Here is a 14,531-nt window from a genome sequence, read left to right as displayed (position 1 = left end):
GCTCATTTACCGGATCAAGCGGAGCTCCTACTAGCTCAACCATTGCTTTTTTTTATTGTCTGTGATTTGTTTAGAGCAGGAGGAGAATAACGTGTGTCCTTAATGTGCGGGAGATATGGTTCAGGGCACCGCCGCTGCATTCTTCAATGGACATACTTTTTGGTATTTTTTAGTAGCAAGAATTTTTTTAAAACATCTGATATGTAAAGCATAGTATTTAAAGCTAGAGCTAAGGGATATAGAGTATGGTTACTTAGGTCTTCTTATTGAGATTCTAAAGTCGAAATAGAAACGGATTTCAACTTATATACTTTAGCTTATAAATATTGTACATGGCAAGAACCCATTTAATATTACTTGTGAAATTAGTTTTCCATCAGCACCAAGTCATGGTTTGGAATAAGTTTATTATTCAGATAGATTGTAAGTAGGTTGTTGACATTATGTTAGATGGAGGTTTCTTGACAATGGCATCGATAGCCATATACGAAGATTGCAACAATTTACATAATGGTTTTGATAGGGTTTCTATTGAGTATTGTAATAGAGAGGCAAACCAGGTAACTCATGAATTGGCTAGGTCTTTTTTTTTTCAAGAAAATCATGTATATGGATCAATGAACCAGCCCCTAGCTTTATTATGAGCGTGGATGATGTAACTATATTTTCTTATTAATAAAGATAGTCCAATGACATCCCCCAGAAAAGTCATAATCTGAAATTAGTTTTATTAAATACATTTATAAAATTACTTCTATAAAACAAGACTTTCTTTAAGAAACTGTTAACTCTGTAAATATTAGTACATGTGTATTTAAAATTCAAACGGAAGTAAATAGGAATAAGTTCCCTCAACTTAACATCAAGATTTCAAGGTTCCTTAACCACAAAACCAGAAATCTTCACCCCTAAACTATACAAAACCGTCTAATTTGGATCCAAGGCAGTATAGATGACTGGTTTTGCTGACGTGGCATACTAGTCAGTAAAAAATAATAAAATAAATATATGGGGCCCACATGTCAGCGAGAGAAAATGATGTGGGCCCACATCTTTTTTTCTTCCCTTTTTATCTTCTCATCTTGTTAGTTCTCACGCGCAGGCGGGCAGATGTGGGTGTGCGGCCGACGGCTGAGCAGGCGCGGCTGCCGGCGCAGCGGGCGCTGCGGCGCGCGGGGAAGAAGCGGGAGAGGGGGAGAGGAGGCGGCCGGCGCGAACGCCCGCGACGGCGGGAGCGGCGGCTAGCGCCCGCCTCTCCCCATCCGGAGACGACGTCGAAGATGCTGGGCGAGTGGAGCGACATGGTGGTGTCGGGGTAGAGCTGCATCGACATCGAGAAGGGCGTGGTCTGGAACGCCGCCGAGATCATCGCCAAGGCCAGCTTCGGCATCGGCACCGACGATGACGCCACCGGCGCTGGGGTCTTCCACAAGCTGCAGGCCATGCAGGCGATGCTGTTCCGCTCCACCCGCCTCGTCGGCGTGCCGCGCCAACTATGAGGCGTGGAAGCTGGGGCGGGAGATCGACGCGCTCCTGCTCGACATCATCGAGTCGCGGCGTCACCAGCGGCTGCAGCGGGAGGAAGAAGACGAACGACCTGCTGTAGCTGCTGCTGGGAGGGAACAAGGCGAGCGCGGGGGCGCGAGAGGAAGCTGACGACGCGGGAGCTGGTGGACGAGTGCAAGACGTTCTTCTTCAGCGACACCAGCGACGGTGGGCCTCTCCCCATGCCGACCAGGCCGAAGGAGTTGTCTATGCTGCCGAGGTTCTCCGTCCCGCACCCGGAGGCGACGCCACGCACGGCGGCGTCCGTGCCGAGCGTGAACGTCTCGGTGGCGAGGATGCCGTCGGTGGAGGTGCCGTCGCCGTAGGAGAAGTAGTACGCGCAGCCCGTGTCGGGCGGCGAGCAGCGGGACCACGGGCTCTGGAGCGCCTGGCACATCGGCGAGCAGCACGACACGTTGGCGCACGTCACGGACCTGGCCGACGCGTACAGCGGCGCCGGCTGTGGGAAGCACCTCCGGCACGGCGCGTCGTACTGCGTCCAGATGAGGTCGCTACCCGTGTCGAGCACTGCGGTGAGCGGGAGCGGCTGTCGTGGACGCTGCTGATGCTGGCGGCGCACCCGGAGTGGCAGGCGGCGGTGCGGGAGGAGGTGGTGGAGGCGGCCGGGCGGTCGGGCCTCCTCGACGCGGCGGCGCTGGGGAAGCTGACGAAGATGGGGTGCGTGCTGAACGAGGTGCTCCGGCTGTACCAGCCGTCGCCGAACGTGCAAAGGCAGGCGCTGCAGGACGTAGTGGTGGTGATTCCGAGGGCGCCGAATGACAGCATCTGCGCGGCGCTGTGGAGGCGGCGTGGCTGGCGACAGCGAGGTCGCCGCTCGCCCGCTCACCCACCGTGGCTCCGTATGGGGAGAGGCGGCGGCGCCCGCTGCTCCCGCCGTCGCGGGCGGTCGCGCCGGCCGCCTCCTCTCCCCCTCTCCAGCTTCTTCCCCGCGCGTCGCAGCGCCCGCTGCGCCGGCAGCCGCGCCCGCTCCGCCGTCGGCCGCACACCTGCATCTTCCTGCCTAGGCGTGAGAACTGAGACGTTGAGAAGAGAAGAGAAAAAGAAAAGAAAAAAGTAGTCTAAGGGAGCGTTCGGCAGGAGAAGATTGTGAGTGAGCTTGTCTCGTTTCCGGCGCTCGCGTTTCCTGAACTACTAAACGGTGTATTTTTTACAAAAAGTTTCTATACGAAAGTTACTTTAAAAAATCATATTAATCCATTTTTAAAATTTAAAATAATTAATACTTAATTAATCATGCTCTAATAGCTCATCTCGTTTTGCGTATCTTCCCAATCTTCTTAATCTCCTCCTACTCAAACTCAGCCTAAGTTAACTCAGTTACTCTGTCCGAGGGATGGTGGAAAAGTATTAATTCAGATGCTCTTTTAGCTCTGTTCGAGGATGGTAGAAGGTACATCTTTACTTGTTCTGTGAATTGAGGGGATAAACTAAGAGTTGCTTGTTCTGACAAATTGAATACTGAATTGAGGGGATAAACTACCTTAGAGCTCCTGTTACATAAGAACATAAGAATAGTCAGATCCCCCTCTCACCCATCGGGTATCAGCTTAATACAGGGTTATTATGTGCATATTTGAAACGACGCGCACTTAATTAAATCCTAAATAGAAATCATTAATATTAATTCATGGCACATGGTTCAATTAGTTGGAAAACAATGACATCATGATTAAGTTTCATAAAGCTAGAATGGAAAATGGGTCAATCGGCACTAGATAATTTCGATTTCAACTACAGATACTCAGGCTCGGCAAATGCTAGGCAGTTATTAACCTCAAAAAATTAAAAAACTATAGAAACTCAGGCAAGTCTCTCTTTGATCATATTGATAGATGATGATCCTTCTATTCTAATTAAGGCAACATATCCTATGCACACAGGCCCTCACGTGTACACACGTGCACACCAACTAAAAAATGTCACCAAAAAATCTAGAAAAAATCATACACATGCTTTCAATTGTATTACACCTAGGGTTAAAATCTTAACGTCAAATTCATTATATTTTAACTGTAACAAAAAAACAAAAAATCTGACAGTTTTGAGGTTGCAATTTTGTCAGAATTTTATCTTTTTTGTTATTCTCTATGTAGAATGAATTTGAAGATGCGACTTTGCACGTAGATGTAATACTATTGAAAGTATATGTATGAATTTTCCTAGAATTTTTTTGATAATTTTTAGTTGGTGTACACGGTGTGTACACGTGAGGGCCTGTGTGCATAGGATACGCTCCCTCTAATTAAAAACCTATTTTATAAAATTTTTTACTCTTAGTATTGCATCAAACCATTATTCATATAAAATAAATATAATATAGATGATATTATTTGCTAGACTGATTATGATGGAGATATTGATATACATATAAAGATTATTGATCCTCACTTGTACCAGAGAACCATGTATACCGATCAACCATGGATCTGTCTCAAGATGGGCTGGGCCTAGTACCTTATTAAGTTTATTATACTCCACATGGGTATGTAGTTGTAGGAGGATGGGAGATGATATAAACCCCGTCAAGAGCATAGTATTCAGATGGGAGATGATATAGACCCCATCTATGAGTAGTTAGGATGGGAGATGATATAAACCCCATCAAATGCGTAGCAATGATGGGAGATGATATAAAACCCCATCGAATGCATAGTGATAGATGGGAGATGATATAAACCCCATTAGACGACCCGGCGTATATGGTGTCGTGGAGTGTAGTAAATGGAAATGAGGGAAAAAGTCTTGTACTCTGATAAGTCTAGCAATCGAATGGAATGCAAAGGCCCTAAAAATCAGAGTAGCTGTGGGTAAAGCGGTACAAGCCTGCACAGTGCTAAATTAAATCGTGATTCATGCTTTTGTACGAGGAGTTGCTACAAACTTTGTCAATGTTATGAGTGTATTTTAGTTTTTATAAGTCCCTTTTGGAAACCCTTTTACAAAATAAACTTAGATTTGATGATGAAATATGAATGACCATGATGTAGGATATAAAGGTATCATTTATGCATCTATGTTTTGCTACTATTGACTTGCTGAGTACGAAAGTGATCACCCTTGCTATATAACCCCTTTACAGGAATTGCTCTTTGCAAGTATAAGATGGAGTTGAGGTGGCCTTCAGACTCCTAGGGACGAATTAAAGGTAGTTCTAACTATTACTCTGTGCGATCTCTGATGGTGGGCTATTTTTTGGCAAAACAAGAATTTGTTAAATAATAATTCACAGCTGGTACACTTTTATCTACAGTGGTAAAAGTGTGGGGGCACCACAGTATTGTAATTATCCTTTTCTTTAAAGCTTTCTCCATCCTCCAACTGGATACATCAGACAATTCTACTAACTCTAATATCTGCGAACTCAATGACTATAAGATAAGCTTTATCGCATCTAATGCAAAGAACAAAAGAAGTTTAATTTCTTACAACAGAGCAATGGACAATGTAGCCACAGATTGTAAACTGGCTCATGGGTTGGGGTTCCTTAGAAAAGTTTTGGCAACCGATTTGCCTTGAATGTTTGGTGATATTCCTTAGAAGCTGATTCGTTTGCAATTGAACTGTCTATGAACATCTGGATTTCTGAAATAAGGAAGTACCCTTCTCCTAACGGGTGAATGAACTGTAGTTCTCTCAACTCTCTTAGCCAATAAGGATGCTCTGTAAGTCATGTTAAATTAATGGAGCCTTTCTCATGTATCTGAATAATTGGTCATAGTCAACATCTTTTCATGTAGTGTTAGTGTAAATGTTGCATCTGGGCTGCCACTTCATTTTCTGAAACATAGTTGATTGCAACGTGGTAGTCTATCTTCACTTCTTCAGTAAGGTTGTTTTCTGTTTTAGTTAGTTATGTAGTTCTTAATTACCTACTTTTTGTTCACTTTTATCAGTTCAAACAGTAGTCTTGGATTGTGCTATGGTTTGTCTAGGTATGTCCATATCTTAGGTTCGCGCTCGCCATGCTATTACCTTAACATGCTCTACTGCTCTTGTTTGTGTATCGTATGGAGTCCTAATTTGAACTTTTGGCGACCAGAATCGTTGTGGGTTGTGGGATTAGTATTTCATTATTTACTTGATTTTCTGAGTCTGTTTACTTACTGGAGTGTTGAGTTGGTGCAATAGCAAGATGAGTTGCTGGATTGAATTCACGCACCTATCTTTGCCCTTTACACCTTGAAATATGCCATTTTGTCATGGATATTGAGTTACTGCATGTTGAATTCATTCATTCCCTGCGATATCTTTTGGTTTAGATACCTTGATATGCTATCTTGCTTTCAGTTACTAGGATGTTGAATTTATTCACTTGGTGTTATGTCTTTTTCTTTAGATACCTCAACTTTATCATGCTGTGCTATGTGTAACCATTTGTCAATTTTGGTCATTTGTATGATGTGGGAAAACAAGCCATAGTTGCAAATTTGTGCTGACTTCTTCATAGCTGCTACTGTATTTTGTGTACACTAGGCAAAAACTCTGAAAATATCTGCTTGATGTATATTGTATGGGTCCGACCTCAGATCTTTGTTGCGGCTAGCAGTGCGGTTATATTAATAAGTGTATCTTTAGGAGTTACCTATAGAATTAGCCGACCATAAGTGGTTCTCCTGACTACACTTGATGCTTCTAAAGATATGCATTGTTTTGATTGTGTATGCTCTTCTTTCTAGGTGCTTATCAATTGCCAGAACAACAAGAAGTTACTAGGTCGTGTGAGGGCATTTGATAGCCATTGCAACATGGTTCTTGAGAATGTCAGGGAGATGTGGACCGAGGTACATGCAAGGCGTTATCTGAAGTTTTGAACTTTTGTTCCAGTTGAGTGTAGTGCTGTTTTCAGTAATAACATGTGTTACTCTTGCTGCAGGTACCAAAGACTGGTAAAGGCAAGAAGAAGGCTCTTCCAGTGAACAAGGACAGGTTCATCAGCAAGATGTTCCTACGTGGGGACTCGGTCATCATTGTGCTCAAAAACCCGAAATGAGTTATCTATATAGTCTTGTGTCGAGGATTGCCTCTTTGCTACGTCGCTCTTAGCAATGTCCAAACGCCTTTGTCTAAGAGAACTGGGCCAGAATCAGCTATATTTGATAGTTGAGTGTTGGAGTTGGAGTTGTTATGACTTATGGATTTACCTCTCTTCTAACTTGCATCGTTAGCATCTGTTTGAATCATCAATATATTAGCTGAAGACAATTTGGAACTCGACTGGTTATGTTTTGTGTTGATTTCTCACTTTCTGAATTGCTAGAAGCACTGCCTTGTATCGCAGTATGGCAGTATGTGAATTGTTATGAGGCAATATGTGCACATGTGTCCAGCTTTCCCGCTTCTTAATTCGTAACTAGATGGCATAAAATAAACAAAAGTGCACAGGAAAAATCAAGGAATGGAGATTTTAATTTGATGGTAAAAGGGAAATCAAGGAAAGGAGAATCCATGAGAAACTGATAAAATGAAGTCGAGTGGCATGGGATCCAAACCCACGAGGGATCCAAAGAAAATATGATTTTTTGAAATATTTTTTTTAAAAATATGAATTTTTGAAATATTTTGGGTGTACCTGTCGATGGTGATGGTAGCAGGATCAAAGTTGATACGGAGGCCTTCCAAATAGGGTGGATGACGAGCCAGCTGGGCTCGGCACGGAGGCCTTCCAAGTTCCAACCTTTACAAGTAAACAAGTTGCAATGGGCAAATGTCATACTGTCATCAACTGATTATTTTGACCGTCGATCACACACCAGTATGGCTTATATATACACGCTCCAAATGTCATACTGTCATCAATTGATTACTCTGACCGTCGATCACACACACAGCCACCAGTACTGCCTATATATACACGCTCTCTCCAGTCTCCAGAGAGCCTCATGTTGCATATGCAGTCTCATTAATTACATATGCGGGGCGTCGCTGTTCATCAAGGAGGACATGAAGATCACGGACGTCGAGGTGGAGATCCTGCTCGGCATCCTCAACCTCTACTCCCTCGTCGGCTCCTTCGCCGCCGGCCGGACCTCCGACTGGATCGGCCGCCGCCTCACCATCATCCTCGCCGCGGTCATCTTCTTCGTCGGCGCCATCATGATGGGCCTCTCCGTCAACTACCCCATGCTCATGGCCGGCCGCTTCGTCGCCGGCATCGGCGTCGGCTACGCCTTCATGATCGCGCCCGTCTACACCGCCGAGGTCTCGCCGGCGTCGTCGCGCGGCTTCCTCACCTCCTTCCCGGAGGTGTTCATCAACTTCGGCATCCTCCTCGGCTACGTCTCCAACTACGCCTTCTCGCGCCTCCGCCTGCAGCTCGGCTGGCGCCTCATGCTCGGCGTCGGCGCGGCGCCGTCCGTCGCCCTCGCGCTCATGGTGCTCGCCATGCCGGAGTCGCCGCGGTGGCTCGTCATGAAGGGCCGCCTCGCCGACGCCAAGGTCGTCCTCGGCGAGACCTCGGACACGGCGGAGGAGGCCGCCACCCGCCTCGCGGAAATCAAGGAGGCGGTGGCCATCCCGGCCGACCTCGACGGTGACGTCGTGGCCGTGCCGAAGAGGGCCGGCGGCGAGAGGCGCGTGTGGAAGGAGCTGATCCTGTCGCCGACGCCGGCCGTCCGGCGCGTGCTCCTGTCGGCGCTCGGCATCCACTTCTTCCAGCAGTCGTCGGGCATCGACGCCGTCGTGCTCTACAGCCCGCGCGTGTTCCAGAGCGCCGGGATCACCGACAAGAACAAGCTGCTCGGCACGACGTGCGCCGTGGGCGTCACCAAGACGCTCTTCATCCTGGTGGCAACGTTCACGCTCGACCGCTTCGGCCGGCGGCCGCTGCTGCTGGCCAGCGCCGGCGGCATGATCGCCACCCTCGTCACCCTCGGCTTAGGCCTCACCGTCATCGGTGAGGACGCCACCGGCGGCGGCTGGGCCATCGCCGTGTCCATCGCCTCCATCCTCGCCTTCGTCGCCTTCTTCTCCATCGGCCTCGGCCCCATCACCTGGGTGTACAGCTCCGAGATCTTCCCGCTCCACCTCCGCGCCCTCGGCTGCGCTCTCGGCGTCGGCCTCAACCGCGTCACCAGCGGCGTCATCTCCATGACCTTCCTCTCCCTCTCCAAGGCCATCACCATCGGCGGCAGCTTCTTCCTCTACGCCGGCGTCGCCTCGCTTGCTTGGCTCTTCTTCTTCACCTACCTCCCGGAGACTCGTGGACGCACGCTCGAGCAGATGGGCGAGCTCTTCCGCATCCACAACATGGCCGGCGACGACGACTCTGCCGCCACTCGACCGCCGTCGCCGGAGGAGGAGGAGAAGATCACCAACTACGTGGAGATGGCGGCGCCGTCGTCGTCGTCGTCGACGGCCACTAGCAGCCATCATGCAAAGTGAGTGATGGAATTAATGAATGAATGAATTTGTGGGAAAAGCCATGGATTATCTCATGCAATGAAAGAGACTTTAGTGGTTAGATTAATTAGTATTAGTAGTTGGAAGATACTCCAGTTAATTCAGATGGCTTTCATTTTGACGCGTTGGTTTTGTCTGTACTAATTAAGCATGGAATTATTGGATTAGTAGTTCGTCTCTTACTCTTACGTGTTGTGTGTCGACGTGTGCCTTTGTAACCGTTAACTAATGCTGCTGTATATATTGAGTCAAAGCACGAGAGTAGTATATCTATGCATAGTTGTCTTGTTTGATGTTTGCTTGCCGAACTATACTAAATTATTTGTCCAAGATTGTCGAACAATTCGTGTTAAACATACGTGTATACCCAGGAGGCTAGCTATTTTGTGTGTGCACCTGGTCATCTGAAATATTCTAAACTCTTAAGGAGACTCCTCTTATTGTTTAAGTGTCACTCGAATAATTATGGAAAAAACTTAAAGAAAGAATCATTAAGGTAGATTAATTTGTGATATATTACTTCATAAATAAGCAACATCAAATTTAATTTCTACAAGTTAAAAAAAGGCAAATTTGATTGTATACGTAAACTATCTATAGTTTAATTTGTTTTATGTTGCAACTTGTAAATTTAAATTTTAACTTACATGTTGGTGGAGTGATATATCACATATTAATTTATCTTATTTTTTTTCTTGTAGTTATTTGCATGATATGTAAATAACGAGAGGATGTCAGTTTAAAATCCACTCCCTTCTGTGTGCTAGTATGTTCTATCGCTAGAAAGATTACTAAATCGATTAAGGGTGTATTTGGTATAGCTACTATGGTGGAGAGGAGCTGAGAAAGCGGCGGGAATATGCCGCTCCATGCTTGTAGTGTAACTTTTGGAAGCGGTGTGGTAGCTTTACCTATGTTATCCAAGATCTTGGAAGTGCTTGATATAGCTTTAGCTCCCACGAGATAAGAATCTCGGAATTGGAGTCGTACCAAACGTACGTGTTTACAGATAATTCATGTTAATATAATACGAATTCAACACTAATTTGGTTGTACTCGATCGGGGTATATATATATATATGGTTTGGTCCAATCCATACACATCCAGGGTTTACAATTTCGGCTTGAAATTTTTAAAATTTCGGGAATTTTGAACCCCCGGTACGAAACTATATTTTTCCGAAAATTTCAATACTTGTGAATTTAGTAACATCTGTTCAAATTCTATCAATTTTTTTTGTCAAACTTCAAATATTTTCTTTCTGAAATTTCGGTCCCCCAGTTAATTTGTACACGCAATAAACCCTACACACATAATTATAGATTGGAGTTGACCATGTCCTCACGATAGGTAAAATGAATATTTTGACTAAAAGTACTACTCCCTCCGGGCTGATAATACTTGTCATTTTAGATAAGGATGAGATCAAACTTTAGAATCTTTGATTATGAATCATTTTTAAAATCATTATCTTTCAAATATGGTGATTACATGTATAGAATAGTCTTAAAAAGTATTTTAATAAAATCATATATTTGTTAATACTTTTATACATATTATAACAGAAAATAATGGTCAAAGTTATTTTTTGGAGACTATACTCTTGTCCAAAACAACAAATATTATTAACCCGGAGGGAGTATGTGCATTTTAGATGGCTAGCTAAATGCATGTGTTTGCTAATTGCTAAAAAAATATACTATAATATTGTATAAGATAAATAAAAATATTTCTCATAAAATGTGTCACGCATTATTCTGCTATAGGAAATATGTGATTTTTCATTTAGATTTTAATTATTTTTTATCATTAAGAATCGGCTAATTGCTAAATATGGAAATCAAGTAATAAACTGTTTGGTTTGGAAACATCAAGGGTCCATAGCTCAGTGGTAGAGCAATTGACTGCAGATCAATAGGTCTCCGGTTCGAACCCGGATGGGCCCTCGGATGAATTTTTATTTTTTTTTCTCCGGTTCGAACCCGGATGGGCCCTCAGTTGAATTTTTATTTTTTTTTTGGGAGTACCTATACATCTTTCGAAAGATTTTTATAATCGTATCACACAGATTTTTAATCTTTAGATTAAAATCCGATAGATATAATAAAAAGCAAAAAGCAATTAAGAAATACCATAATGGACACTAAATTACCATATCCTCAATAAAAAGACCAAATCCAATACAAAATTTAAAATTTACATGCGAAGATTCAAAAATTACAGTGTAACTTACAAAAGTTACAGTGTAAGTTTCATAAATTACACTGTAACTTACCAGAAAATGCACTGTAAATTTGAGTAAGAAAATCGAGTGAGAGATAAGAAAAAATCTTTCGAGTGAGATATAGCAAAATCGTTTTTTTTCTCCGGTTCGAGCCCATCCTCTCCAAAATGATTTATGTTTATTTTTTTCCTCAACTGATTTACATTATTTTGCTCAACTCAACTGATTTATATTTTTTTGTTCAACTGATTTACCTTTATTCAACTAGCAAACTGGTGAACAAGATGTGATATTTACGATTTTTTTTACCTCATCTTATTTACATTGTTTTCCTCAATTCATTTACCTTTATTTAACTACTAGCAAACTGGTGAACAATGTTGTGATGTTAGGGTAAAAACAACGTCATATGGAACTATGTACTTAACCAATGCAAAATTTAGTCAGCCTTTTACGTTGGGCTATATAAACTGCATCGCATTCCAAGAATATGAAAAACATCTTTCATCTTACGGTGAACCAGCTCATCCGAATTCAAAACTTAGATTTGATATGAATACTCGCATTTACGGCTAATTATTTTTTTAGTGATAGACTACCTACCCTCAACAACAATGTGTTCGTGATGACTTCATCAATTTTAAGATACGCCAACCCAACTTTTTAAAGGTGATTATAGAGGTAGGGTGTGTATTTATAAGAGTGAGTATATGCGCAATATGGACGTCTGCGTTTGTGTTTCTGTAAAAAGAAACACATTGATTCAATTTTACTCAGTAGAATATTAAGCAAATTCATGGAGTAAACAATCATCGCACGAAAACCTGGGCTTCCACCTGCACTCGTCGTTGAGTCTCGCACGGGCGTACGTGTGATTTGTGGGGTTCGGTGTAGAAGAGTCTGAGAGCCCCATCGTTTGGTTTTTTTCATAATAAGCCAAAACTATTTATTAGGGAATAAAAATGGATTTATAGGTAAAACTTTTATATATATGTTTTTTGACTTAAAAGCCAATGCTGAAAAAAAAACTACCTTAAAAATATCTCAAAATCAAATTTGAAAATTTAAAATTTAGTTTTTTTTTTGCCATCCGATGGGAGCTCAAACCCCGAAGAGGCATTTGCGCCGCCAGCCGTTTAGTACGAACTGGGTCAATCACCATCCACCCCCGGCCCAAATGTCTCTGGTTCGGAGATTTCTTCTCCGATCCGCTCCTAAGTCCTATCGCACGAAACGTGATCCTCTAACGTATTGCCCTCTAACTTTGAGAGGATGACATATGAGCCTCACAGCTGGTGGACCCACATGTCAGCCACCCACATCAGAGGGCGGTATGTCAGAGGAGCCTCTTCCCCTATCGCACGTACTACCATAATTGCGAACCAGTTCTTTATCGCAGTGATTTGATTTTCGTCTCCTGTCTATACAAGTACACATGTTTTTTTTTCGATGGGACAGACAGGGAGCTCCTGCAATTCACTATAGAAGAAGAGAGTTGATCCAGTTTATAAGGGAAACCGGACCCAAAAACCTTACAACAGCACGGTTAATTAAAGGAAAACCGGCAAAACCCCGACATTGACAAACTGAACCTAAGTACAGTTGTCCAACAAGAGATAAACTCCTAAAACGAAGCCTTCAGGAAGGTCACGCCGACAGAACGACGTCATCGTCCGATCCTAACGAATCTAGGTTTTCACCCAGAGAAAACTCTTGAAGTGGAGTTGAACGAGGGCTCCAGTAGCAAACGCCTTCAAGAAAGTGAACGGCGCCCAAGGGCGTCGCCGTTGCTAGCACCGAGAGCGGAGCAAGACTTTCGCCTTGGAGCACCCATCAACTATAGCATCCACGACGGGAGCTACCAAATGTCACCTACACACCGAGGGTACCTGCAATATGCACATCACCTGCACGACGGCCGGACGCCAAACCACCCCGTCCCCACTCGAGGACACGCCGGATCTGGGCAAGGGAGCCAGATCCGGCCGTCCCCCTCACCACCAACGCCGGCCGACGCCTAGAGGGGCGCCGGAGGACGCCAGTGGCCGCCGCGGGGTGCCTGCGTGCTCACGCCACCGCCGGCCGCCGCCGGATCCGCGGCCTCCACCACCGCCGTCGCCACCCACAAACACCACCGGGCGCACTCACCTCAGCAGCCACCGTCGCCCGTCCCCGCCGCCACCGCCGCCTACCCCGTCGCCAGCCCATCCCCGGGTGGCTCCCCAGGCCGTCCGAGCGCGAGGAGACGAGGAGCGCCCCGCCGCCGCCGTCCTTGCGGCCGCGCGGCTTCGGGGGGTGGGGTAGGGGGAAGAGGGGCGGCCGGGTCGCCTCCCGAGCCGCCCCTGGGGAGAACCGACTCGGGGGAGAGAACGGTCTTAACTCTGACAAGTACACATGTTGCTACAAGGCTAGTAGATGTCATCAATAGGTCTGGGAGAAGCTAAAGTTGGAACAGGATAATTAACTTACGGACAGCGAATCTGCAGATCAAACAAGTCGAGTATCTTGTTACCGATTGTGAACCAGTTGTGAACAATGATGCGATGATATCGTCAAAGCAACGTCGTATCAAACTACATAGTCCATCAATTCAAAAACTTAGCAAACCTTCCATTTCATTCAGATGTAGTACATCCTCTTTCGCAATCCGTCCAAGAACAGCTCTCGACAACAACATTCAGCTCAGAAAAACAACACACGCTGATTCAAAAAACAGGAAACATAGGGGTCGGGAAATAAATCTCCGAACCCCAAAGAGTCGTTTGGGCCGTATATGCAACAGCAATTGGGCCAGCCCACTTAGGCCATCGAATCTGCCGGGTCGGCCGAAGGAACCGGCGACCAAATTTCATTAAGATTGGGAGGAATAAAATCAAAGTACAAGTAGTTTTCGCTTGCAACGACAGGAGGCTGTCGAATTAGACTGTGGCAGGAACCACAGCCCGGCAAACTAAAGAACTGGAACGTCAACACTAAAAAACTAAAAAACTAAGATCTGCAAATCTCGAAATAGCCTGCTTCTTTCCACACTAAGATCTCTTCTTTGATAGCCTCTGCTAACTGGTTAGGGCTTCTCGATCTTTGGTCGAAAACACGCGCATTTCTTTCCTTCCAAATCTGCCAGCAAATCAGCATACAAGCGCTGTCGAAGTTTGTCCTGTAGCACTTCCGAAAACATGTTCTGGCCTGCAACCACCACTCTGTCAGGCATGTGTTTTCGCTCCCAGGGATGGGGAAGTAAGCGCTGATCCATTGCCGCATCAGTCTCCACACTGTGATGGTATAGTCGCAGTTGATAAACAGATGTAAGCAGTTTTCAGGTTCTTGTTGGCACAAAGTACA

General features: G+C 44.9%; 1 protein-coding gene and 1 non-coding gene across 2 annotated transcripts; both read left to right on the top strand.

Annotated features, from left to right (window-relative positions):
* The first annotated feature begins 7,374 nt into the window (after positions 1 to 7,374).
* On the top strand, positions 7,375 to 9,242 carry LOC4324003 (polyol transporter 5). The gene has a single exon (XM_015788509.3). It carries the CDS (start codon positions 7,507 to 7,509, stop codon positions 8,944 to 8,946), a length of 1,440 nt encoding a protein of 479 aa, XP_015643995.3. The 5' UTR covers positions 7,375 to 7,506; the 3' UTR covers positions 8,947 to 9,242.
* Positions 9,243 to 10,839: 1,597 nt separating this feature from the next.
* Positions 10,840 to 10,911, top strand: TRNAC-GCA (transfer RNA cysteine (anticodon GCA)). The gene has a single exon. It is a non-coding gene; the product is annotated as a tRNA-Cys (tRNA).
* Positions 10,912 to 14,531: the final 3,620 nt, after the last annotated feature.

Source organism: Oryza sativa, chromosome 1 (genome assembly GCF_034140825.1).
Source record: "Oryza sativa Japonica Group chromosome 1, ASM3414082v1".
NCBI classification, from domain to species: domain Eukaryota; kingdom Viridiplantae; phylum Streptophyta; class Magnoliopsida; order Poales; family Poaceae; genus Oryza; species Oryza sativa.
This window is presented reverse-complemented; position numbering and strand designations above follow the sequence as displayed.